The sequence below is a fragment of the Corvus cornix genome, chromosome 14, assembly GCF_000738735.6.
Source record: "Corvus cornix cornix isolate S_Up_H32 chromosome 14, ASM73873v5, whole genome shotgun sequence".
NCBI lineage: Eukaryota > Metazoa > Chordata > Aves > Passeriformes > Corvidae > Corvus > Corvus cornix.
The window spans coordinates 1639987-1666521 of record NC_046344.1 but is presented as its reverse complement, the minus strand read 5'-3'; the positions used below and the strand labels follow the sequence as shown (position 1 = coordinate 1666521).

The following is a 26535-nucleotide window of genomic DNA, read 5'->3' as shown; positions in this document are numbered from 1 at the left end:
CACATTACGTCACGGTACGTCACGGTGCGTCCGCCAGCTGAGCGCTCGCCCGGAAGTGATGCGGCGGAGGCAGAGCCGCTCGGCGCCGCGGAGGTGAGTGAATTGGACCGGAGCTCTTCCCGTCCGCCCGGGCTGCGGGGGAGCGGCGGCGGGAGCGGCGGGGGCAGCGCGGTGCTCGGCGCGGCTCGGCACGGCCCGGGCGACGGCGGCGGGCTTCGTCCGTGGCCGCCGCGCTGCCCCTCAGCCCCGCCAGGGCCGGTTGGGCTCGAGGGGCCCCGCGCTGTCGCCGCCGCCCCCTCACGTCAGGGCTCCCCGAGCCGCAGCCGTGCAGCGCCGGGACAGCCCGCCGGGAGCGGCCGCACAGGCGCTGCCCCGGTGCCGCGGGCGGGGCGGTCCCGGCCGGGCGCTGCTCCGGATGGTGCCGGTGGGGTCCGGCCCCGCGGTCCCGGGGCTCTCGGTGCCTCCGGGCCGAGCCCACCCCACACTCGTCCCCGTGCCCCGAGCGGCGGTGCTGCCTCGCCCCGGGGTTTGGCTCTCCAGGTTTCCTCCGTTCCGGTGTCTGCAGGGTCCTAACACGTCCCTTACGATGGTCGCTGCCGGCGGCCCCGCAGCCCCCCAGGGCCGGGGAGAGCGGCTGCTTTGTTCGGGTGCGCTTCGTGCCCAGCCTTCTCACGTGTCCCGTTAGCCCGTGAATGTTCGTAGTGTTTTCAGGAAAAAGACAGAGAAATAAACTGTAAAGCGATTTATTTTCAAGGTAGTTCTCTCTATCTGAGCATACCCCCTTCGCACAGCCGCTTTTTTTTCCTGCTTCAGCTCTTCCTCCCTCCCTTGAACGTGTTTACCCTTCCTGTGCAAGCTGCAATCTGCGTTAATCACTCTCTGGGGCTGTGGTGGTACTAATAAGCTACTCATAACTACTTGAATTATAATTTGCATAATCAGTGTTTCGAGCAAATATTGGTTGGAAGAATATGCCTATCCTATCAGTGCTCTGGTTGTTGGAAAGAATCATTGATTATCTTTTAAATAGTTAACACTGCTGATATGCTGCCCTTCAAAATGTTACATTGATAACTGAACAGGCTGATGCTAAGTGTCAGAATACAGCATTGATCCACAGATGGTATATTTTTTTGAATGGCAGTGTCTGACACGTAATTTAAAGGGGTAATGAGTTAAGTGCTCTGGAAAGAAAAGGGGGTATTGCTGTACAAACAAAAAGCACAGAACTGCCCTACCCTTTTGAAAATTACAGGCCTCATTGGCATGGTCTGTCTTTTTTTGAGAGAACAGTTCACCAAAAAACATCATCTGAACAAATTCTGATGTGTTTAAAAAACTCTTTGTTAAACAGTTAATGTGTAGCTACAGTATTAGTGTTTTATTTGGGCTACAGCAATGGGAAGAGAGAGTGTCTGAGTACTCGTGTGCATCTGAACACTGCTGCGCGTTTCCCTGGTGAAAGATAATCCTCAGAAGAGGAAACACAGTCCCTTAGTTAAGATTGCATGTGAAAGTAAAGAGATCTGACCTCGTGTTCTTGTTGGTTCTGTAGTCTGTCCTCAAAGTCTTCCCCACGCAGGTGTGTCATGGTGGTCTGTGGAAAACATTCACATTTACATGAAAGGCAGCTCACAGTCTAAAGCAAAGGTTTTCTGCGCATCAGCAGAAAAAGGGGAGCTTGTGATCTGTGTTGAATTAGCTCAGATTTGCAAAGTGCAACTGGCTTTACAAACTTACTGCAAATACCGGCTTTTGTAATGATTTCTAAAACTCTGATTATTTCCTAATGTTCCCAATAGCAAGTTGTATGTAGGCATGAATGACTGTAATTCTTAAAAAAAAAAAGTAACAAAACTAATAACAGGGGAACTTACAGCTTTGGTACTACTTGGCTGCTTTCTTTATGAGACTGACAGCCTGCAATATGAGCTGTAATCAGGATCTTCAAGGCTGTGTAAGGTGCCTTTTCTGCCCAGATTCTTGCTTTATTTTAAAGTTGAGTGTTGTTGTGTTCATAGAAAATTCTCACTGATTTCTGTCAGTAGTTCTTATAATTTGTTGATCTTGGAAATTCATTAATAATTACATCTTGCTTCCATTTAGCATGAATTGTATTGAATAAAGATGATCAGATGAAGGAGTGGCTTTGAGAGAAAACTAAGAACAGCTCTTTTGGAAGACCCTCATTGAAATTAATTGAAGAAATATATATTGAACAAGAAGGGCTGCCAGACAATTTGACAGACTTCTAGGATGTGTTCTGACAAATTTGGGAGTGGATAAGGAAGAGGCTTGGTTCTGCTGCTTGCTTTAGTTCGGCTTAAGGAACAGGAAGAAGTCCTGTGTGGTGTGTATGGGGCAGTGGGGTATAAAGCAGATGGGAAGGGGATGGAAGAAGAAGGGACAGACACAACTCTTCTACACTTGCATTTCCTCATGGCAGAAAGAAATGCACAGAGGGTTTGGATATAGAGATGCACGGCTGCAGGTCGGAGGGAGTGAGAGTGCCCCAGCACTGCTCAGATCTGTCCTACACTGAAGCACTTGATTTTCTTTATTGGTACCAGGGAAACGTTGGTAAATTTAATTTAGAGCCTTGGAGCACTATAAAATCCATCATGATGGGGTTTTGGCAGTTTGTAAGAACTTGCAAATTGCAGAAACAATGTTATTGTTCCATTAGGCACATGGGTCTGTATGTGAATGTAACAGGAAAACTCTGCTCTGAGTAAGAAGAGGTTATAAAAATAGAAGCATGGGATGTTAGAAAAACAGTCCTTTCTTTCATCCTCATACTTAAAAATACAGAAGGAGCTCCATATTGGTAGCCAGAATTCTTGGAAGACTGAAAGAACAATCTGTAAACAGTCGAGGGACTTGGTAGTCACAGGAAGGGGGAACCCCCCCTAACAGCTTCATCAGAATTCCCTGGCTGGGCTCCTTCTCTTTGGCTGCATCTCCCTAGGGGTCTGCATCTTATCTTGCTGGCTTCCTTTCCCCTATTTGCCTCTGACTAATAGGCTTTGTCTTCTGGTTACTGGAAGTCTAGTAAGTTCTTTTGTCTCTTACCCCTTCCTCCTTTTTAAAAATACTAGATTAATGGCTGTAATGTTTTGCAGACTATCTTCATTGGTGACACGGATTAATTGTGTACTTGACTCTTAAGTTACCCAGCAGTAATAACATAGTAACTTGACTTGAAACAATGGTAATTTCATGGCAAATGTTCAAGGCAAATGTTGCCTTCTGGTAAAGTGCCAACTGCAATTTACCCTCTGTAAACATGTGACACAAGTAAACTGTCTGTGCAGATTTTCTCAGTGTCTTCTGTACAGTAAGTCGTCTCGAGTGTGGCTTTTGAAACAGTCAGTGATCTCTCTTTCTCCTCCCCTCCCCTCCTTTCTTTTGCCTCTCACTTGAGTCAGGTAATTGCAGATCTGGGTTGAAACCTTCCCAGGGAGTGATGAGGAAAGCCAAGACTTGCAGACTGCTCCCATTGCTCACTGTCACCTTGGCTTCCCCCTTCCCTGGGGAAGGCTCTTGGCGACGGACTGGGGGTGAGCAAATTGGAGAGCCCCAGGGAGGTGGGGGTTGGCAAAGCTAAGGGGAGCTCTGATTTCCTCTGCACAAGTGCCAGTGGTCTTTGTGGTGAGATGAGGAGGTTCTCCTTGTCACGTGTGGCTTTGGTGTGATAGTGTGATGGTGTTTTTACGTTCTGATCTCCGTGCTGACCATAACAGAGCAAGTAGGGAATCAAAGCCTCTTGCCTAAAAGATAATCTGAGAACTGACCCATTTAGGTCTCCAGTTTGTCCATGTGTCTTGGGGGGCAGCTCTCTGGTCCAATGATCTGCATCTTAAAGGAAGCAGAAAATCTGGATTTTAGTTAAAGGTTATTTAATTGCAGTGTTTTGCTGCTAGAAGAATGCCAGTTAGGGGACTACTTAGATGTAAGTATTAAAGAACTCTTTCACAGAACTAGGAATACTGTAGAGGAACCAACAAAAGCATAGGTGGTGAGACAGGATTCCAGTAAAGAGAATAAGCTAGTATAATATTCTGGTGTCTCAGAAAGAATGGTTATAAATGCTGTTCTGTCTACAGCATCTGTCTTGTGAAAGACAAAACTTACTTTGCAAAATGTGAGAATGCTGTTCCTGACCTCCTGTCACAGTTTGTTATTCCCACAAAGTCAGACTGCCAGAGACAGTATGACAGTCGTAGTTGTTTGTTGTCTCACTTTTCCTGTTTAGTGAACATAAGTGGGTTTTTTTCAACCAAAAGGATTATGTGCTCCTGAAATATACCAGTCTTATTTTTGCATCCATGTAGTAGCATAAAGTGACAGTTTTTAGTTCTTACTTTGAGGTTTTTTTTGTGTGTGTAATGCTTTTCCTCCTGCAACTTTGAAACTTGTAATGCAGTCAGTCTTATCCTTTTGTTTTAAAATGGAAAGGCAGGGAGAAAATCATCTTAGTGCCTATGATTATGGGAGGCATGTGTAGCTCAGTAATAGACTCACAAACACAAGTGTCCTCACTCTTGGTTTTGGTCATATGCTGACTGTTCAATATTTTCATTGCCAATGAGTCTGTACAGAAAGCCTCAAGTATTCTGGATCACCATAAAAATGGGTGGCCTGGAGTGCCAAAGATCTGATGTATTCCAGCTTCCAGCAGTTACCTGTGCTTGGAGTTAGTGATTATGTCTCATGAAGTACAGGATAGATACCTACCTGGTTTCTTGTGAGGCACAAAATGTCAAGAGAACTCAAAAATATGTGAAAACTTATGAAAAGAAAAGTGTGTGTTGGTTGAATGCCACCAGATTTCTAAAGGAGAGCTGAGAGTCTGATACAACTGCTGACCAAGTTCAAGTACTCAAAAGGAGCTCCTTTGAAGCTGCTGATACAGTTAGCATCAAAATACTGCAGCATCCTTTGTACAGTGGGAAATGGTGATGCTGTTCACTGCAATAGGGAAGTTGGGACTCAAATCAGGAGAGAGAATTAGGGCTTCAGCAGGTGGCTGTGTGTATTTTCTGCTTTAGAAACTGCAGTCAGTTTAAAAATCCAAGCATATGCTCTTAAAGCACTTTCATATGTCAGTGCTTTCACTTAGAACAATTTGTTTTACATAACTTAGATATGATTCCAGTATTTATGTGGTCAGCTGGTACTGAAGTTCCTACACAACTGCATGCAATGAGTGATTCTTTTGGCTGGCAGCCTGTAAACTGTGTTACACTCACTGAGATGGCCAGTGGCCCTTCTGTAAACTCCTTATGAGCATCTGCTGCCAGCAGGGATCTTATGAGGTGGTCTGGCTCTTGTCTTTAGACTTGTCCCTTCAGTGTTAGGGGCTGTGTGGGTCACTGTTCTCACAACTGCTTTCTGCTGGAGAGGGACACTGTTAGCCAGAACTGCTAGAAGGGCTTCCTTTTTTTGTGTGACTGCTGTCTTTTCTTCATTGTTGAGAGCAGTAAGAAATATGAAGTTATTTACTTACTACAATTAGTTTAAAGCATATCTTATTATTACAGGAGTCACTTGATAATCTACCTGAATTACATTCAGCTGAATGTAATTGGTGAAGGCACCTCAGACACTTCAAGGTGAAGTCTGATAGCTGAACTCAGTGTAAAAGAAAATCTGTGCACACTTAGCTCAGTTTAAAAGTAAATGTTTTTCTTTCCATTGCCAAGTAGATTGTAGACCGAGGTAGTTTTTCAAAGTTATTCTGGTTTGGCTACAGAGACTTGCAATTTTCCATAGGTTAATTTGCAGAATGGATTGAGCCAGGGTAAGGTAAATATTTGTAGCACAACTACTTTCAGATGCTTTCAGTGGAATGCATCTCTGTCAAATACCCAGGGGCCGTGGTTTCTTTTGGTCCCATAACCTGCAGTTTTGCTGTAGAGATGTGAACTGGTTGTGTCAGCACAGAGTAGCTCTTCCCTTGGCATGAGCTGCTTTAATTATTCGTAATACATACCGAGGTGTTAAAGGTCTGTCATGCTGTGCAAAAGTTACAGTGTACCCTGGAAAAATAGTGAAGGATTATTCTTTTACCACCCTTTGCAAATGAAAGGGGGAAAAAACACACAAACTCTTGTTAGAAGATAATTTGCTTTTTTGTACATGCTGGACCTTGTATGGCCTTTGACAAGGATCTTGAGGGAGGAGGGGAATATTGGTAGTTTTTAAATGGATGGAGATTAATTCCTCAGGGAATGAACCTTTGTTTTTTGAAGGCGATTGAGTTATGCGCAGTGAAATAAATGAGAATAAATGAGTGACTGACGTAGGGAATTGGATGGAATCTGGTTTGGGTTGTGGTTTCAGCTTTACTGAAAACTGATGGCATAATCTTGAACAGCCCCGTTGTTTGGCTGTCTTGATTTCCCCTCTGCCCATTGTCTTGCTCATAGCTTAAATAGACTTCTCAAAACAAGTACTGCTGCTGAATTAATTAGTTCATTAATTTATTTACATTACAAAAGCACCTGAAGGCACCCTTCTAAAATTATATTCTGTTTAGCTAACCGGACTTGGGTTTGTTCTTTGAAAAGACAGTAATCCTAACAAATCATTCCACCCACCTAATAAAGTAAGATGAAGCACATAATAGGAAACAATTGAAAACTTTTTAATGGGGCCAAATGGAAAAACAATGAGAAGTAATCAGTAAGGTATTGTGTGGCTAGAGAATGTAAAGAGAAGGGAGGGATTCAAGGATGATGCATGTGTCTGCTGAAAAAGCTGCTTAAGGAATGTGTCTTCCATAAGAAAAAGTTGTAAGGTGCTTTACTCTTTCTCTGCCCATCATTTTTCACACTATTATTCGTTTTTCCTTAAGCTGGCCTTACACAATTAGCTGCACACAGTGAGCTACAGATCTGAAACATCTGTTCCACTTTTTCTTAAGACTACTTGTTGGACTTTGAACATGAAATGCGGTGTTGTGTGAGTGCACACAGAGTCAGGTGCTCTTCAAGAGTGCAGAAAGTGGGTTTCTTCTGCCCGGTCTTGAGTGGAAAAACCTCTCTTGATGAGCAAGCTCTGGACTTGGAGTGACAGCACACCAGGTTAAGGCTCAGTTGTTTGCTAAGAGACTTTTGCCTGCATCCTGGTGACTGGCGGGGTTGCTGTAGAAAAGAGATTTGGTGATAGCTCTGATTCTTGGCCCTGAGACCTGGCCTGGCATTATGGACTGTAAATGTGGTGAAGTTGTTTCTGATTTTTTTGGGGTATTTTTGTACCTGGCCTTCTCTTCCCTGCCAAAGTAGTAAATCCTTTCCAGTATGGCCTTTCTCAGAGAAGTCCACTTTTCATTTGAGAAGGTATTCAGGCTTCCAACATACCTGTTGCCTGGCTTGGTATTCCCATAGACTGCCATGTAGCCTTCTGCCAAGTGGCAGCCAAAACTCAGCATGGTGCCTTTTCAGGTGTCTACTTAACTAGCTTCTACTCTATGCAGGCATGTTCTTAGGATCAAATTTTACCTAGTTTGATCACATTTCTTAAGCTGTTTTGTTTCCAAAGCTCAAACTGAGGCTAATCAGAAATAGTTTGTTATCCTGGTTTGGAGCAGATTGATAAAGTTCTTGTGTATTTGCTCCCAAAACCATAACCTGTCTGTAATTCATTGAAAGGTTCTTCAACTGCAGGAAGCCTCACAAACTAATAATTCATTTCAACTAATTGCAGCAGGACTTTCCTGCTTTTAGACTTCCTCTTGAGTAACTTTGCATAAATGTATTTGTGCAGCAGTGGTGCGGAGCAGATCAGTGTGACAGACTGGTACTAGGCACAGTGCTTGGTTGAGGATGTGGTGAGGTGTGTTCTGGGCTCCTGAGAGTCCATTATATGCCATTGTGCTGCACTCAGAATGCTTCTGCTGAGAAAGTTTCATTGCAGGTTAAGGCTTGAAATAAGCAGTTCCCATAACATGCTGGCTTTGACTGAAGTTTGTTTTATGCTGTAACCCTTGTGCACAAAGTGCTTTGGTATTGTAGTGTAGAACTGAAATGCACAGTGAAAGTTTCCACATGTAGCACTGATCCTTTCAATTTCTGCCTGTTGAAGAGGGAAAAAATACCACTGATTCTTCACTGATTCCCCACATGGGAGAAAAGAAAGTTACCTTTGGTGAGAAAGCTGCCTGCTCTTACCTCTGGGCAAGCTGCTGAGGGTGTGGAGGGTCTGCACTGATCCTCACAGCCAGTGTCAGAGCAAAGGGGCTTAGACACAGGTGCGAAAAGAGGCAGGTGAGCGAAACAAAGGCCTCCATAATCCCGAGGGTCCACACTGTTTACTTACTTACATTTCCCTGTGGGTTGCTGAGGGATTGCTAACGAGCAGTGCAGGCTGTTGTCTGAGTTCCTGTGCTGTGGTGTTGCTGCTCCACAGCAGCACAGGGGGAGGGATGTTGGCGACCACAGCATACGGCTACACCGTGCGACTGTGGCCCAAGGACTGAACCGAAACCTGTGCCACCAACGTGCTGATGCTTCTCTCCACCCCCGCTGCAGTCACTGTACATGGTTTAGGATGTAGTCAGTCAGCCACAGTGCATTGCTGTGCTATGACAGCCTTTAAATACAGCCTTGAAGAGCTTGATCTTTTAACTGCTAAGTCATACTAACTTTTTATTCCATATCCTATAATTGTGTTTTCAAAGTTTACACATGCTACTACATTAAAAAATTTTAAAAGGTTAAATGGACAACTTGGAAGGCCAGAAACATAAAGAAAGGGGAAGAATTGTAGCTGGTGGTTCTAACAGATGTTAAAATTTCTGGCTCCAGTCAGTGTGTGTGTGTGTGTATAGGTCACCCAACATGAAAATTACTTCAAACAACCTGAAAAAGTTTGGCTTTTGCTGGGTAGGGCTGATCTCCATCAGATTCAGCTTCTTTTGAACTTGAAATAAGTATTTGCTTCCAGTACGTGCAGTAAGTCAACTGGAAATGTAGATTTGGTGGATCATAGATCTTTTCCAAAGAAATACAAATATGTTTGAAAAGTAGTTTATTGCAAAAAGTTGCCATGACAATGATTTTTCAAAATGTGAACTGTAAGATGTTGCTTCTCAGTTTAGGTTCCTGGGGAATGAGGCTGCACAGCACCCTGTGTCCCTCCCTTTTCTTCTTTCCTCCCTGGTGATTTATAAAAGGAATTATGTAGATGCAGAAGGCCAGAAGAAATTAACATAGATGTGCCAGATGTTACATTTTCTTAAATTCTTGAAATTCATGGGATGCTACGGTCAAATAGGAAGAAGTTCAAGCTAGTACTTCCACCGGGAGAGAGGCAGACACTCCTCTGCTCCCCTGCACATTTAAGCTGGCTGGTGGCTGTGCACCCACAGGAGTGTCTGCTAAAAGAGCTGTGAAGCCCTGGAGGAGGGAAAAAGGGTGGTTGGTTGTTGGTGGAAGATGAAGTTTGAGAGCAGAGTATATAAACCCAGTGTGGAGTAGACTTTTTGGTCTGCATCTCAACAGTAAATGCCTAAAAATGGTTCAGTGGAGATATGTTTTTGCTCTGTGTGTGTATATGAGTGAAAGTACCATCCCAGAGTTTCCAGGCATTTTGAAATGTTTGGGGCTTTTAAAGCTCTTATCAACAGCTTTGGTCTAAAGCAGGTTTTATGTGTCAGTCAGATTTTCCTAATCCACGTATAGGATTCAGGTTCGGGGAAAACTCATGTGGAGATTGGCATGTATGACAAGACCTTGTTTTATGGTTGTCCTTCTACATTGAGCCCCCTCTTTCTGCTGCAGAAAGCTCTGAACAAGCTAATGTTCCTGCTTGTTTCCTAAGAAGTCAATCTCCTGTAAAGGTAAGTATGCAGCAAGGCAGCTTTTGATCACCTGTCTGCTCCCTAGGTGTACTAAGAGCTGTAAAGATGTTTTAGTGTTTATGTTAGTATGGTAGAGCAGGGGAGCTTTGCCAGAGATTTCTTGTTTGTTGTGTTTTTCTTCTAGATCAGATGCAGAGGTGTTGACTAGGGGCTGCAGTTGCAGCTCTTGCTACACAAACCAGACATACCTCTGTCTGTCATCTCTTCAGAGGTTCCTAGTTATACAGCAGAGCTGTGAATTTAAGAGAAGTGAAGTTGAGCCAGCTCGACTGAACATGGGAAAACAAACATGGAAAAGAATGTGCTAGAGAATGAAAAAAGAGAATTACTCTCCAGACCCAAATTATGCTTTGCTAGGTAGCAGCTGTCTGGCATTCACAGATTAAACAGCGCTCAGCTAACATGCAGTGACAGTGATAGCATGTCCTCTGCTTTGCTTTGAGTGCATGAAATGAGGAATTAACTCTGCCATGCTGAAAGCCATAAAAGTATCCGGAAGTGTCTATTTACTCCTAACAAACATTTGAATTTGTCTGTTGTTTTCAGTACCTGTTCTATGGTTTATATGACAATGCAGAGTTAATGGTGTTAATGCTACTTCATAAGTCAAAAAAGTGAAGTAGTATTTTATAAAATGACTCTTTGAACAAATGGAGTTTGGCTCTGAATGGTTTTATTAAATACACAGTTGGTTCTCAGTGATTTGGTGCATTTCATGGTTTTCATAGCCTCTCCTAAATGTAAAGATTTGTGTGGTCTTTTGTCTTCCAGCATTCTATGTGGAACCCAGGGAGCCTAAAGGAAGCTGTGCAGCTAGTGGAATGATTCCCTGTGTAGCTGAAACTAAGTAAGTGTTAGATGTTTGCTTACAAGATCACTTGTCCAGCACAATTGTTAGAGCAGCAATTGCTTCTGCTTCAGCAGTGGCAGTGATCCTCTCCTGCCTCCCCAGTGGGAAGCTCTGTGTATCTGTTCAGAGTTGGAAACAGACAGAGCACCCATGATACTGTTCCCTACTCTCAGCTGTTTTTAAAGTCAAAAAGTCATGTATCCCTGTCCATTAAAAGGTAGATAATGCACAGCGGAATTCTGTAAAATTCTTGCAGACTATGCTCAAGTGTTTGTGAAAAGCTGAGGCTGGGTTGAGGCTTAGTTAAGCTCTAGCAATGTTGTCTTTGCCTTAGCTAGTGCAATGCTACTTGGAAAGGGATTTAGTGGTTGGCTGAGCTGTCTCCCCTTTTGTTATGAGATTTCCTAAATTTGTCTTCGAGGTCTTCTTGAACGTATGGAAAGTTTTTCCCTCTATTCTCTTGATACTTTCTGTGTTTTGAAACTCATTATAAATACCTTCTGATGCAACACTTTATTAAACAGCATAATGCTTGTTTTGCTTGTTATTCTCTGGACATATCCAATAATTTCTATTGCTACAATAACATCAGTCATTAAAGAAAAATACAGGGTTACTTAAATATCTCCTTTGCATCTTCTCTCCGCCTGCCAGCTCCCCCCCACTTCATTGCTGCTGTTTTCAATTGTTCCACGGTGTGCCTGTATGATTGAGAGTTATTACTGAGTCACTTTGTTTTGCTCCCTTCAAATTTGGGTTATGTGTGATCTGGTCACTTGAAAATGGAGGAAAAATGCTGCAAATTCCTTACAGCACTTAGAAAGAAACCCCACACAAAACCCTCACCAAATCAAAAAGCCCCACCAAGCATTAGCTAAGGCCTTTGTAATCTTCTCTAGGTTTTCATTTAATGTGTGGGGCCATATGGCTCTGCACATCCTTTGTTCTTAGAGGGTGACTTTCCTTTAGCTGGCTGTATTCGCCAGCACTCATCTTCCTGTGTTCCCAGCTGCTGACTCCTTTCTAGAAAGGTGCAGAGAACGTCATTGTGGATCTCTGCTTTGCAGATCCTGTGATGTGGAAGACGGCCTCATGGGCATCTTGGTGATTCATATGTACTGGAGATCATTGCTCAATACTTTTCTGAGTAATAGACTTCTTTGGGAGCACTGCATCCTGAAGTGCTGAGCACATTCCAACCTTAGCCCTGAATTTTGATCCTTTTTAGTAGAATGGCAAAAGTAGCGGTCACTGCTGCCTTTTATGTCTTGCTTTTATGCTGCACAAGCCTGTTAGTAATTTTGCTTTTGGGCACTGATCCTTCTGGGAATTGGTGCTTTGCCACCAGTCCGGTGTAACCTTGGGGTACACGAGAACTTTATACTGGCAGTTCCTGACCCAGCTGGGAGTGATCTCTCTGCAGCTCCCGGCGCTGCCGCAGCCGGGACACTCGCTGTGCTCTGGAGCCGAGCGCACGGCCCTGTTCACCTTCCTGAGGGTGCTCTCTCCCACTCTCTGAACGCTGCCTTCACTGCAGCTCCTGATGCTGCAATTAGATCCTCTCTCCAGCCTTCCTTAACAAAAGGGCCGGCTTCTCCCACTTGTTTCTATCTCCTTCCGAGGCTCTTGTTCCTTTCATGCCTTGAAACCTGAGTCATGTAGGAAGCGGAGGTGACTAGTTAGTGAAGTGGATCCAGCTCAGCGAAGGCAATTTACAAAAGGGTAACTGATGGAGTGCCAGAAGACTTTTCTCTTACAAAACCAGATACATGCACAAGCTGCCAGCGGATGCAGTCTGGATTTTTTTTTCCCGAGCTGGTTTTGCTATTTTTGGGGTAGAATGCTTCTAAGTATCTGGCACATGGCATCAAGTTTCATGTAGAAGAAAAGTGAGGAATTTCAGCAACTGTACATCAGTATCTTCTAGTGTTTGTTCATAAGGAGTAGGATTGTGCTCTGAAAACCTCCTCAGCAGGGGGAGGAGGAAGGAAGAACTCAGTTGCTGCAGGGAAGAGCAGTGCTAGCAGTGCCCAGGCAGTGGCTGTTCAGGAGCAGCATTCAGCTCTTTGTAAGGCAAGTAGGAGTACAGGAAATGTGTTTGTTAGAGGGGTACGATGTGAGGGAGGTGGTTAGCTTGCGCTCTAGGGGCTAATGCTATTGGGCTTGCTTGTTTTTGAAAACTGCTCGTGGGACACTTCTTCCTTCTATGTATTGTAATGCTCTTTTTGTGACAGCTAATGTCTTTAAAACCCATCAGTTTCATCACATTGGTGATGTCACTTTGTAAACCTGAACATGAGATTGTTATCATCGTTAATACAAGCTGTTGCTTAGGAAGCATGACAGCATGAGTCACTTGTATTAGGAAAATTATGGACACAAGTCTTGCAAACTGCCTTTTTTTAAAAAAAGCCCTTTAAATTGGGATTCCTCGAGTGAATTCGATTAATCTGTCAATTATGATGTGTGTGATTTGACTACTTTAGAGGAAAGTACTGTTCACTAATAGGCAGCTGTTCCTTAACCTTCCCACAGGGAAAAGCTGTTCCAAATCACAATAGCTAATAACTGCTGTTACATCTTTGAGCAGAAAGTTTTCTATACTACATAGACTCTGCTTTAAGCTCTAATACTAGTCTGTACTCAGGATTTTTTATTCTGTTCTTTTACCTGCATGCTTTTCTCTAAAGAAAAATCTGTCCAGTATGGTGCTAGCTGCCTCTGAGAAACTGATGGAAGAAAAAGAATTAGTGTAGATTGAGCATTTGAGTTCTGATGAATTTAAAGATGGGGAGGGGGGGAAAAGCTGGTATGTGGGAGTTAATCACTAAGCAGTTTTTACACTGCCTACTAATATCCTGTTTGTTTTGGTGTAATGAAATAATGACTGGTGTAGACTGGAGAGGACGATGTTACTCAGGCACCTGGCAGCACAGAAATCAGTGCCAGGCTGTGCTTTGCAACTGACAGAGCTGTGAAGAACTAAGGACCAGTGAAATTGTCTTATGGATTGTTTATATTGACATGCATATTTTTATGAATCCTTTAAAATAACTATTTTTAGTGATTTTAATTTTTAAAAATTGTTTTAATTAAAATATTTATTGAACACATTAAATCAAACTTTGCTTGCCTGTAAAAATGATGCTGCAAAGTTCATCTTTAAAGCATTGTGATGAAAGAATATATAATATGTTTGTTCCTTTGGCTTCTTAAAAATAGGTATTTGTTAGTTTTGTGTATGGGTTATGTGCTTAAGAAAAGGGACTGGGGAGGGAAAGGGAAGCCAGGTAGTGAAATCCAGCATCTTGGCTGTTGTAGTTCCACTGGCAAAATTTTTTGCTCATGAAGCTGCACAGGTGCTGTTTTGTCAAAACAGGTATAATGGCTGAGAGAAGATTTGTTTTTGTAATCCTAATATCTGAGAATTCATCTGTACTTGCTGCTGCTGTTGGTTTACAGCTTAGAAGAGGGGTTCAGTCTCAGTAAAGCTTTGCCCAAGAAAGAATACAGTAAAACTGACATGACAGCTATTGTATTTCTTGATTTTTAAATTTTTGTCTCTCTTCTTTCTTGTTCTAATTCTAAACTGGAAGCTGTACACAAAGTCAAGGCAATCTGTATGTTTGAAGCTTTTGCCTAACTGACAGCAGAGGTGAAATGCAAATAAGTGGGTAAAGGAGGAATATGATAAGCAATTGCTTTCTTGGAGCTGACATTTCTGAGAAATGGACTGTCCATGGTGTGGCTGCTCGCTGATAGGACAGTGTCAGAGTGTTAGCTTGGTTTTAACAGGGAAAGTTGGAGAACCCTTTTCTGTGGTTAAAATATCTTTTCCAAATATGCAGGGCTTTGTGATCTATAAAAAGAGAGTATGATGAAATCATTTCGGCATTTTAATTTTTATTTTAAAAAAAACCCTCTGAACTGGAATTACTACTTCTTATCTGCATGTGTGTCTGAAGAAGTTTCATTAAGAAGGCCCCCTCCCCTGTCTGTCTCCTTACCTGAAGGGAGGAGCCCACTTGAAACAATGAACTGTTCCTGAACACCCTCTTGCATAAGAAGTGTTGCCTCCTTTCTGCAAACACATTCTGTGTATATTTTAAGTACAAAAATCTAGATTCCAAACTCTGTTTAAAAACAAACACACAACTTCCACTCTCTCTCCTCCTCCCAAAAAACAGCCAACAGCCAGCTCCCTCCTCCCCACCTCCTTGAGAAGCCCCTTTTGCTGGTTTGCTGAAGGTACAGTCTAGATCCAGTGCTTAGGTCTCTGCCAGGTTGTCCCATCACTGTCCCCATCCTTCCTTCCCTGCTTTGTTTCAGTGTTTTATATTCTATATATAAAGTGTGGGTATACTTTTAAAAAACATTTCCTTTAAAATATTTCTGGGTTAGACGAGTCTGTCGCGATGAAGCCTGTACATGAATCAACCTCTTTGTAACCTATGCTGCAGTAAGAATTTTAGGAATTTCCTTTATTAGGACCCGTTAGTATAGTGCAGCCACTGAGTGAGCTGCATTGCTTTCTAGGTAAAACAGCCTGAAATTGCCTGAAATTTATGGCATATACCAGCCTTGTGTACACTGCTCCTTTGCAGTACACAAACCTTAAATATCCTGAAGTCGGTCGCTTAATGGCAAATGTTATCCCACATTTAATACTTCAGATATTCTTTGTAGAAACACAGCAGTTTGACTCTGAAACTGTTTTTCAGGTTAGCTGAGCGCTGCTAATGGCATGGTGAGATGTGTTGAAGAGCAGCTGCGAGGGTGTCCAAGGGCAGGGGGACCGCGCTAGGAGCTGGGCTTGCAACATCATGGGCCAGTGTGTCACCAAGTGCAAGAATCCTTCTTCTACCCTTGGCAGCAAAAATGGGGAAAGAGAATCTGGCAGCAAGTCCCACAGCAAGAGAAGTGCAGTCCACAAAGACGACCATGGCTCAGCTTGCGGGAAGGCTTCAGGAGACATTCTTGTGAATGGGACAAAGAAAACAGACGCTGCCGTTGAGTCCAGTCAGCCTCCGACGTTTTCTGGAGATACAAAGAAAGACTCTGTTTGCAGTGCAGAGGAATCTTCTCTTCAAAGGATTGGGGAGTTATTCAGGAGGTATAAGGACGAGCGGGAAGATGCCATACTGGAAGAAGGAATGGAACGATTTTGCAATGACCTCTGTGTTGATCCCACTGAATTTAAAGTACTAGTTTTGGCTTGGAAATTCCAGGCTGCTACCATGTGCAAATTTACAAGGTTAGTTCTTGTAGAACTTGTAATTATTTTCATATGTTAAGTGTATCCTGTCAGCAGTACATTGGAGAGACAGCCTCATTAGCTTCACTTACTTATTTCTTCTAACATTTGTATTTTGATCAAATTAATTCCTACCACTGCAGAAGGTAAGCTTTGTATTGTCTTCTTTTCCCCTTCCCCTCACACTGGATTTCAGATGATGTGGTTTTGGCCATTATGCTGCTTGTGATGAACAGTGTAGTGACATTCTGTAGACATTAATTTATTCCTGATTTACCAAAAGCAATTTACTGTATCCAGCATTATCATGGTGATGAGATTGGACACTGAAATTAATTTTTCCTTTAAAGTGATGTGAGATTCTTTAGTAATTGCTACTAACTCTGTTAACAGTCTGTGAAAGAATGACAGAATTGTTCCTGTGCAGCCAGTGTTACACTTAATGTCTTTTTCCAAGAGTAATCCTGTTAAAGCATAGAGAGGGAAGGAAATGTGAGGGTTTTGACACTGGTAGCTGTTTCATACTGGCTGACAAATGATTGCTGTTCAAAGTGCTGTCTGCCCTGCTGGACAAGGGCCTCAGTCAGCAGGCTGACAGCATGTGTGATGCTACAGGAAACAATGGACGGGCTAAAACTTATCCCACAAAGCCCACAAGCAAACCCAAACTGCAGCAGCCTCCCCCAGCTTGATTAGCAATGTCCAGGTAAGAGCAAGTAAAGACTGCCTACAAGACTTGCAGGGAGAGAAGGAATTTTTTTGTTTTTTGGTCTACCTAGATTGGTTTGAGTAATGCTGCCTATTTTTACTGAGCTTATAACTTTCAAAATTACTTTGGTGTTCAGAGCTTTGACCCAAGCCTCTGCTGTGCACTGAACAGCATCTTCAGAGTCTTTGTGGCTGTGGGTGTGTGTCAAAAGGATGAGTTACTCTGGAATGCAAATGTGGATTTACTGGAGGCTGGCGATGCAGGTATTTGCTAAGATGGTAAAGGAATTGTAAGTAGTGTCTGTGATTCTGCACAGCTACCATGAGTATTATAAACGGGTTTTACTTTCCTTGGGGAGGACAAATCTAGTGGTGAGAGGTTAGATTTGTTGAAGGGCATGCTCCATGGTACAGGTGCTGATGGACTTCTTCCATCAAAGAAAACAGCGTGGTCTGTTCTCCTGGGTGCTGCTCCATCTCTTGTCTTCCCTCGTGTGTCAGCCTGCTGGCTCTCCTGGCTGGTTGTAACACTTGCACAGGAGCATCAGAGAAACTGGAGCTAAAGGTGTACCCACTTGGTACAGGACTGGTGCTTCGAGCAGTGTTGATACATTGTGCTGTAGCCCCTGTGATGCCGTGCTCCCTTCCATGCTCTCAGCAAGTGCCTTGCTGACCCACACCAGTGGCTCCCTTTTGGTTTTGCAGGCTGGAAGAGCAACCACAAACCAAGGAAAAGCAGAAGTGAACTGCACTGTCTCTTGCAAACAGCTCACCCAGAGCATGGGCATTTAGCCATGGGCAGTATTGAACCAAGTTGGGGTAACATTTCAAACATATGGGAATTTCTTCTGTGGTAAATTAGATTCACTTGTTAATGTGAAAGGCGTTCCAGGATGTGGAAATGTCCAGAAAAGCCAGAGAGCAGAATCTTTGAGAGGCTAACAGTGCCCCAGCAGACCTGGGGGCTGTGTGTGGTTCCCCAGGCCTTAAAGACTTGAGGCCTTGGGACTGTCTCTCTTTCCAGTAGCTCCCCTTGCCAAAACCTTTGTGCCACTGGGTCTGAGGGTACACCTTGTCTTGTCCAGGTGGTCCTCTTTGCTTTGATGCAGCTGAACGGAGACGGGACGTGTTTGGCACGCGAGGTCGGTGGGAAGGGCTCACTCTGACTTCTCTTCTCTTGCTTAACAGGAAGGAGTTTTTTGACGGCTGCAAAGCAATAAATGCAGACAGCATTGATGGCATTTGTGCAAGGTTCCCCAGCCTCCTAAATGAAGCCAAGCAGGAAGATAAATTCAAGGATCTCTATCGTTTCACCTTCCAGTTTGGCCTGGACTCTGAAGAAGGACAGAGGTCGCTACATCGGGAAATAGCCATTGCCCTTTGGAAATTAGTCTTCACCCAAAACAAGCCCCCTATTTTGGACCAGTGGTTACACTTCCTAATCAAGAACCCCTCAGGAATCAAGGGAATCTCCCGGGACACGTGGAACATGTTTCTAAATTTTACTCAGGTGATTGGACCGGACCTTAGCAACTACAGCGAGGACGAGGCCTGGCCGAGTCTCTTTGATACCTTTGTGGAGTGGGAAATGGAGCGAAGGAAAAAGGAAGAGGAAACCAAATGTGTTCTGTCCTCGGACACAGAGGGCCTGTGTGCAGACGAACAGACTTAGCGGCGGCCGAGCAGCAGTGACAAAAGCGACTTGTTGCCCTTCATGAAATGTAAACTCTGGATGTTTCTGGAAATTACCGAGGCTCCAGATTTTTCTACTTTACACCTTTTTCTGCCTTGTCTTTGAAAGGGCTCTAAAATGCTGTATCATGTTTTAGGCACTTTCTTAATTTTGGTTATTCCTTTTATTCTTGCCCTGAAATATTTGACCCTGGCTACAAGTTAAGCATTTTTGGTTTGTTTGGTTTTTTTTTTTTTCCTAAGACTTCAGATTAGTATAAATAAGTCTGATACTTCTTGCACAATGTAGATCTTTTTAGTTAGGTTAAATTAACATTGCTAAATTATACAGTGCCAGATTAAGTTTTTCATACTACATCTGTCAGGGCAGGTCTGTACTGTGTGTAGTGCTGTTTACATTGTTGAAATTTTAGGCTGTAATAATTTTAAGGTTTTATACCAAGATGAACAGCAGTGTTAACTATAAATGCATTAATCCTGGGTAATAAGGCTCTAAAAACCAACATAAGCAACAGCTTTTTGTAATATGGCTAATTCCCATTTTGAGCTAACTCCTAGTGAAGGAGTCCAGATCATTCCTTTTTTTGGACTTTCAAACTAAATGTTGGGATTGTTTTATAAAATTACTGTACCTGTCAGTCAACTGAGTGGTAGATGATGATTTGTATCTAAATCTCTTTACACATTCATGTAATAAAAGAGCAGTACTACCTCAGTTTTATTGAAAGTGGACTTGTTGATGGACTTCCATTTTCTCTGGAAGTTGTATTTTTGTGGTTACATGAGAATATTTTTACTTGACTAAAAGAACCAAAGGTTCTGCTTCTTAAGTTTGCTAAACATTGACAGAAGCAACACACAAATCCTAAGTCTTCAAGGAAAACTGTGGTATAATTCTGCTTTAACTTGTTTGATTTATACCTAAAGTATTACCTTACTTGTCTGGCAAGCACAGTACTTCTATGTAAGGAACTATCTTTTGCATTAATATTGACAAACCAATTTTTTAAAGCATATGTTTAATTGCTAAATTGCAGTTAATACTCCACACTTTCTGGAGCAACAATATTGGCATCTGATGAAAAAGTGAATTCTTAATGTGTTCTTAATGACAACAGTGTAGATGAGTCATTTTTAGACTGATTTGATAATACTTGGATAGGAGTCAATTTATTATTTTACAATGCCTGTATTGGGACTATTTGCCTGTTGAAATTGTTGTGACTTAAAGGGAGTTTTATTAACACTGGTTGAAACTTTTTTGGTTATTGATGCTACCTTTTTTAATTTTAGTATGTCAACTTTTTTACACCTTTTGGTAAAAGGATTGATTGCCAAGGCTTTCTCTATAGCCAAGTGCTGGCTTAATGAATTTGATATACTTCCGTTACGCACTGTTTATTTTCAGAGCTGCATTTCAGGATCATAAAACAACTTCAGCTGAAGAAAACAAAACCAAAACAAAAAAATTCTGGACAGTCATCCATAGCATCTAATGGCTTTTGTGATATAAGGGTTTTAAAGCTAAAGGGAAACAGGTGTTAAGTGGTGAGCTTGTCACCAGGTCTAGGATGTCAGCTTTGCACATCTGCTGTGCCCCAGGGGGGTTAGCAGAAACAGGAGTAGGATCTGCCCGAGTTCTGGGACTGGCTTTGCTGGTGTGCAGCCCTGCAGTAGCTTGGCTTGGAGGTCATAAATCACTGACAAAATGTGGGTAGTGCAAACTGTTTAAAAACAAACCCACAAGCCACAGATAGCATCTCTTTCATCGAATAAAAGGAGAGTTTAGTCCATGCTACTTTTGCTGGGAGACAAGCTGTGGAAAACAAATGTGGTTGTTTTAGATGCAGCTGAATCTGTTGCTTTGCAGGAGGAGAACCCTGAAGTTGCTGTTTTTTGGGTAAATACACCCAAAGCTTTGTCCTTGCTTCTCTAACCTTCTGTGGCACAAAAGTGTTTGGCACCAAAACCTTATTCTGATTTGGTGAGCAAAGCAGGCCAAAGCACTTGTGCTGGAATCGTTGAATTTATGGTGAGACTTTTGCTGGTGCTGTTATTTTTAAAAGACTAAAATAAATTTCCCAACAGAGGCTGCTTTGTTAGGAAAAGTTCCAAAAGGAAGATGATTTGATAGTAAATGAAGACTGTATTTGTAAGTTTGAGACTCTTCATTCATTCAGGTGTTAAATGCTTTTGTTCATCCCTTGGTTTTTTCCCCCTAAAGGAAATCTAAAATGTCCAGAATGTGAAGAGTAACTATTCAAATGGGTAGGCAGTGCATGCTTGCACACCAGATCATGGCAGCTTGTGATTTACACCCTAGCATGCAGCAGCTCCAAAGGATGAGGGACAGAGCTCTTTAAGGAAGGTGTTTGTCCTGCAGTTAGAATGTGGACAGCAGTGAGGAAATCAATCTGTAGCACATCAGGCTCAGCCATTTTAATGTATCAGATGTAATACAGCTTCCTTTTAGAGGCAGAGGTGAACACACACGAAGGGCAAAGCTGGTTTCCTGTTGGGAAAAGGACATACCATTGCCAATGGCCGAGTCCCACGTGTTCAGTGTGGGGGACAGCCCTGCTCCTGTTCTGCTGCTTCCAGCCGGGCAGGAGCAACTCCACCCACTGGGCCGGGTACTTGCAAAAATAACCAAATGATCTACCTAGCAAAGTATCACTTATTTTTAGCCTGATTTCAGTCCTTTAATTACAGAATGCACACCAGACCTGTGTCAGTTTTAAACTCCTGAAGCAGGAGCTGAAGGTGCAGCTCTCTGGCAGTGCTGGCAGTGGGCGAGGCCGTCAGACCTTCTCTTGGATTGCCTGGTGATTTTGTGATCCCAAACGAGACTCGCCCGGACTCTGTAATGCTGGGGTGAGGGAGTGGGGTTTGTGTGTGTTTCTGAGAAGTCTTTAATAATATTGGAGCCTCTGAAAATGTGCTTGTTTAATGGTTAAACTGTGAATATCTGTGGAACAGGCCAAATACATTCACTCATCATTTTTATATAATTTAATTCTTCATTGTGTAGGGCACAGGACTGTAAGTGAGCAGTGATTCTCATGAAATCCTTGAAACCATTGCAACTGTTTCATTTTTTAAAAAATTAGATTATGCATTAGGAAACTTTATGCATGTAGTAAATCTGCTGCAACTTGGGATAAATAACTATAGATAACTATATAGATAGAGTAATATACTGGAAAACTGGTCTGACATCCACAATCTGTGGCATTTTATTGCCTTCTCTTATATGCAAAGAAATACAACTCCTGTAAACTTTAGTCCCTAGTAATAAAACACCACCTACACCATATTACAGTTTGCAACACCTTTAAAATTTGGCTTCCATATAAAGTGGAGGCTTAATTGCGCTAATTTTTACTCGTGTGGGTGCATTTCTGAGGTCAAAGACTATCTCTTGATTCAAGTAAGGATTTGAAAGATCCCACCCGTAGCTGGCCATAAAACATGACCGAGGAAATGAGTTGGAATTGACCACCAAATTGTGAGTTTACTTGCTGCTGGTGCTATTCTACATGGAGAATTACAGCTTTTTAGTACTGTGCAATCCTAGTGAAAGGACCACAGGAAAATGACTGAAGGTGTGGCAGGTGGCACAGAAGCAGCTGCAGCTCTGGCAGTTGGGACTGTGAGAGCCACTTCCCTGGGCTGGCCCGGCTGATCTCCTGGATCAGCTCTGAACCAGGACAGTTCTCAGCCAAGCACAGTTGAGAGCGTGAAATGAGCTCAGGCTGCTCTGCTGAGGAGGGAGTGGCTCGGGTTGGTGGCAGAGGGATGCAGCCCCTCCTCCCGTGGACCGGGGGTGGTCACAGTGCTGGGGGCAGCAGCAGCTTTACTGGGTGACTTTTATTTCACTCTCTGTGTGTCCATCAGAGCCTGAAGAACCTACGGATCCAGGACTAGCCTGTCACCCGTGGTTCCCAGACCTATGCACTGACCAGTGACCTTAGACTTTTTGTGACACTGTCAACATAACTATTGTACTTGCAGTTCTAAGCCTTGTATCCAAAAAAAGCCCAGCAAAGTTAAAGAAACCATGTAGTTAATAGCCACCTCAGTTGTGATATAGTTTGTTGGCTGAGGTTACATCATTCTCATTCTTTGGTAAATAATAGTCATTGTGAGTTTCTGGGTCTTGCAGCCTTGTGTTCTGCAGTGTGATCAGTAAATTGGGCACCCAGTTCTTCCCTTGAGCCCACTCTGCTCAAAGTGTGTGCATGTGAATTTAGCCTTTCATATAAAAAAGGAAGATGCTTAACCTGAAACTCAAAATTCTTCAGGGTAGTGCTTCAATATAGAGAAAAACATATTTTTTCAAATAAGTATTAAAGCAAAATGTCTGCTTAAATTTTGTTGTGTGCAAACGAACCCACCAGTGTTAACATTTTCTCTCTGCATTATTGAAGATTGACCCTTTGGTTTTATAGTGTGAACTGAAGTGAAATTCATGAGATTGTAAGACAGAAAGAAGGCTGTAACTCCTTCACCATGAAGTACGTAGGTATCTCTACCTCTTGTTCTTAGACTTGAATAGTTTAAGGCTACCATCCTTTTGTCCCAGGATTTTATGCCTGGATGAGTAATCTATTTTTTTTAATTGACCCAAGTTAAGTATTATCTATTTGCCATAGTTTTGGTATCCTGCATTTAACCTGTATGCAAAGGACCCTTTGGAAGGGGGCCGGGTCAAGCTGCAAGCAAGAGTTGGTCCTCCCGGGTGCTACTTTTGGAGTGCAATAGAGCGAGCGAGCAGAGCTACGTGGCCTGTGGCTCAGGGGCTTCTGTCACCACACCTCCTCTTCCCTGGTCAGGCTGCCTGGACTGACAATGAATTGAAGATGGAGCAGCTGCTCCCCAAGAGGGAGCCATCAGCCTTTTCATTTGCCCTTGAAAAGCTTTAGGAACCCACCTGATGCAGTGCCATGAGTGTATTTTTCTTTTAATCAAAAATACTGTGTTTTGTTCCATGTTGGACTGGACTTGTAACACCCAGCAAAGATGGGAGCTGCGAAAGTGCAAAGGCTGCACTCATCCTTTTTCTCTCTGAGGTCAGAATCATGCTCAGGATAAAACCCTTGTGCTTGAGCAAAGCTGGAGCGTTCTCAAGGGAACTGGAGATGCCGGAGTGGCTTCGGTGCTCAGCTGTGTTCATGAATGCATTGGGGGTGTTCTTTTCCATGCAACACATCTGTGTCCTTCCTTTCCTCCCCCAAAGCAAGCTGCAACACAGTTGCTGTCACGGCAAATCCCCCATAGAGCGATGCTGTAGCAACTGCTGCTGCAAGGTTCTTCCAGTGTGAGGGCTGGTTTTGGGGTGTGACCTCTTGCACTATCAGGACGGGCACGTATTTCAAGAGAACGGGGGACATGTGAGATAAAAGGTAAAAGGAGCATGTACGTTCTTGTCCTAACAGCTTGCCTTAAATCACTGACATTGCAGCGGTTCCTTGCTACTATTGCAATCCTCAGTCTTTGAAAATCCAACAGGTTCTGTAGGTAATACTGTTTTTTGTTTAATTTTTAATAAGTTTCTATCTTTGCATAATTGCACTCTTCAGATAAGCCCTTTTTGGATAACATGTCATTTCACACACAGGAAAAAAATCCATCTTCAGTGTTTGTGCTGTAAAGTGTTTCTTTTTTCCCCCCCTGTAAATTATATCTGGACTAAAGGTTGCCTACTGTTGAAGCAGCGTGTTTACTTGAATGTTGCCATTTTATGCAGTTACAGCTGCTGACTCTTGCTCTTCTCTGGGCCCATGAGAGTGGAGATTGTGTGACCAGAGGTGGCAAACCTGCACAGAGTATCGGTGGAGCTGAAGGCTGGCTGCTACTCCCATGTGTGTTACATGTTAGAGGACTTCACAGATTAGTGCTCCATATTTTGAAGTTGTGACTTTTTAAGTCATGCTAAACAAAGTTATTTAAAAATACACTTGCTTTCTTATCTGTAAGTTTGAAGTAGTCTTTAAAAAAGAGATGGGCTGGCAGGAGGGTTTTGGGGCCTTGTGCTGTTAGTTGTTGAGTAACTCAAGTTCCGGGAGCCATGGATGGGATTGGCAGGGTTCTGTCCTGTTCGTTTTGTTGGGGTTTCCACTGGCTGGTCTTGAGGGAATGAAGCAACCGCAGGGCCCTGATGGGCTGTGGAGAAGGGTCGGCCTGGGAGCGCTGGTTGGTGCAGCCTCGTTTCTCTCTTGTGGATCGCGAGGCCCCAGTTGAGCCTCGAGTCCCCCCGTATGGAAGGAGTGCACTTTGGTGGTGTTTGCTCCCAGAGAAGGAACTCGGTGTAACTAAGGAAGCAACGGGAGCAGGCTTTGTGTGGCTGTCACTGCACCTCCTGTGAGCACCGCTCCCTGCTGGGCCTCTCCGCTCCTCAGTAACCAGCGAGGGTGGGCAGGGTCAGATCTGCCGGGCTGGGTGCCGGGGGTGTTTTGCCTTTTCAGACTTACCCAGGAGATAACCCTGTATGAGCCAGTTTTCTCACTCTGGGAAATGATGAATGTGTTGCGTGTCACAGAGCAGCCCCGTGGGTCCTCTTTGGGACAGCAGTATCAGAAGTGCTGTGTAAATGTAATGCTTGAAAACAGCTGGAGTAAATTCTGTTTCGTGTAGGATTTTTTTTCAAGGGGATGCAGCCAAATTTGAAACCTGATCTAGAGGAGAATTGGGAGAATTTCAGGACAATGCATCTACTGAATCCCAATCTACTGAATTGGTTTGTAGTTTTACAGTTACTTTTCTTACATCAAATTTTCTCACCATTGGTGTCTGGAACAGAATGGAAACAGCATCTTATGGAATGTGCAATCTAAGGCACAATGCAAGTAGGGTGTGATAAGAGGTTGTCTTTACTTGATAGCAATCCTGAGTGCAATGTTTTTGTTGTGTCCCTTTTGGAAGAAGAGCATTAAGTACAGTCTGAGGTTTTCCTTTTCTTATAAGCAAAGCATTGGTTTGTCCATTACTGACTTCTTGTGAAATTTGTGCCAGATGTATATTAAATATTTTGGTGCTTTTTCTAATCCAAGCTGCCATTCATTTACCTGTGAGATTATTGTACTTCTGTATATTTAAATGACCAATCCCTTAAAGAAAAAAAAAAAACCAACAAAAAAAATCCTTTAGTCACAATGTATCCTGACTACTGTAGCTTGTAAATGTTCCAAAGCTTCTGGGTTTCCTGTATTCCAGTAAGGTCTGAGGGGAGGGGAACAGCTACAGAAATCTCACCCACTGGACGGGGAACTCGCACACTGTTCTGTGCGTTACTGAACAAATGAGTAACATTTGTGGTGTTTACATAACGACACTTTGGTGTTCACTTTTTTGTGCTCAAGCTTTGTACAAAATGTCTTATTTAAAGCTGAAGTCCTTTTTACATTTTTCAATTAAAAAGGGACAAATTACTTATTTTTTCATGCCTATGAATAGGACTCTGGCTAGTTTTATTTGTCATGTGAGTTTCTCAAGCAGGACTCCTGGATGCTCACTGAATCCTACCTAGTCCTTGCAGGGAGGTGACCACATCATTTAAGTGTGTGGAAGGAAAACTAGCTGGTTTTTTTCAACTTTGCAGTGCAGGTGTCTGCAACAAGGAGATGCTGAATGTGAACAGCCTGAACAGGAGCAAATCCTTAGAGATGAGTGCTGGGCTCAGTCTGCCCTTCACCCCCTGCCCTGAGCTGCCTGGGGCCCTGGTCTGTGCGGGGCTGGCTCAGCAGCAGGGACTGGCTCTGCTGCTGAAGGCACTGGCTCCCTTTCACATTCTGGAGTAGCATGGATGTTGGTCCTTACGCCAGTTTGCAATAGCTGCAGCCAAAGGATGCCAGGCTCACTTGGAGTGACCAAAGTACCTTTTTGTAAGAAAAAAATTGGCTGCATTCATCTTGCTGAATAATAGATTTGACTTTCAGGTGGCTTTAAATTTAGTCTTTAATGACACTGACATGAGCATCTCCTGCCTGCTCACTGCTGCTTCTGGGCTTGTGCTGAACTTGCCTTTCTCCCGCTTGCCTGTATTTGTGCCTGCTCCTCCATGCAGCAATTCCCAGCTTCCAAATCCCAATGTAAAGAGAGAACCCAGCGCAGTGAACTTGGGGTTGGAAAGTAGGAGGGTGTAAATATTCCATCAGCTGTATTTAG

General features: G+C 43.2%; 1 protein-coding gene across 3 annotated transcripts; it reads left to right on the top strand.

The window, feature by feature from the left end:
- The first annotated feature begins 4 nt into the window (after positions 1 to 4).
- Positions 5 to 25528, top strand: DCUN1D3 (defective in cullin neddylation 1 domain containing 3). 3 transcript variants are annotated; one of them, XM_039560330.1, is made up of 4 exons: positions 5 to 93; positions 10637 to 10712; positions 15437 to 15969; positions 17866 to 25497. In XM_039560330.1, exons 3-4 carry the CDS (start codon positions 15539 to 15541, stop codon positions 18347 to 18349), a joined length of 915 nt encoding a protein of 304 aa, XP_039416264.1. In that variant the 5' UTR covers positions 5 to 93; positions 10637 to 10712; positions 15437 to 15538; the 3' UTR covers positions 18350 to 25497. The 3 variants fall into 3 exon arrangements, with proteins under 3 accessions (XP_039416264.1, XP_039416266.1, XP_010390782.1); XM_010392480.4 differs by lacking the exon at positions 5 to 93 and adding an exon at positions 9664 to 9844 and having other exon boundaries at positions 17866 to 25528; XM_039560332.1 differs by lacking the exon at positions 10637 to 10712.
- Positions 25529 to 26535: the final 1007 nt, after the last annotated feature.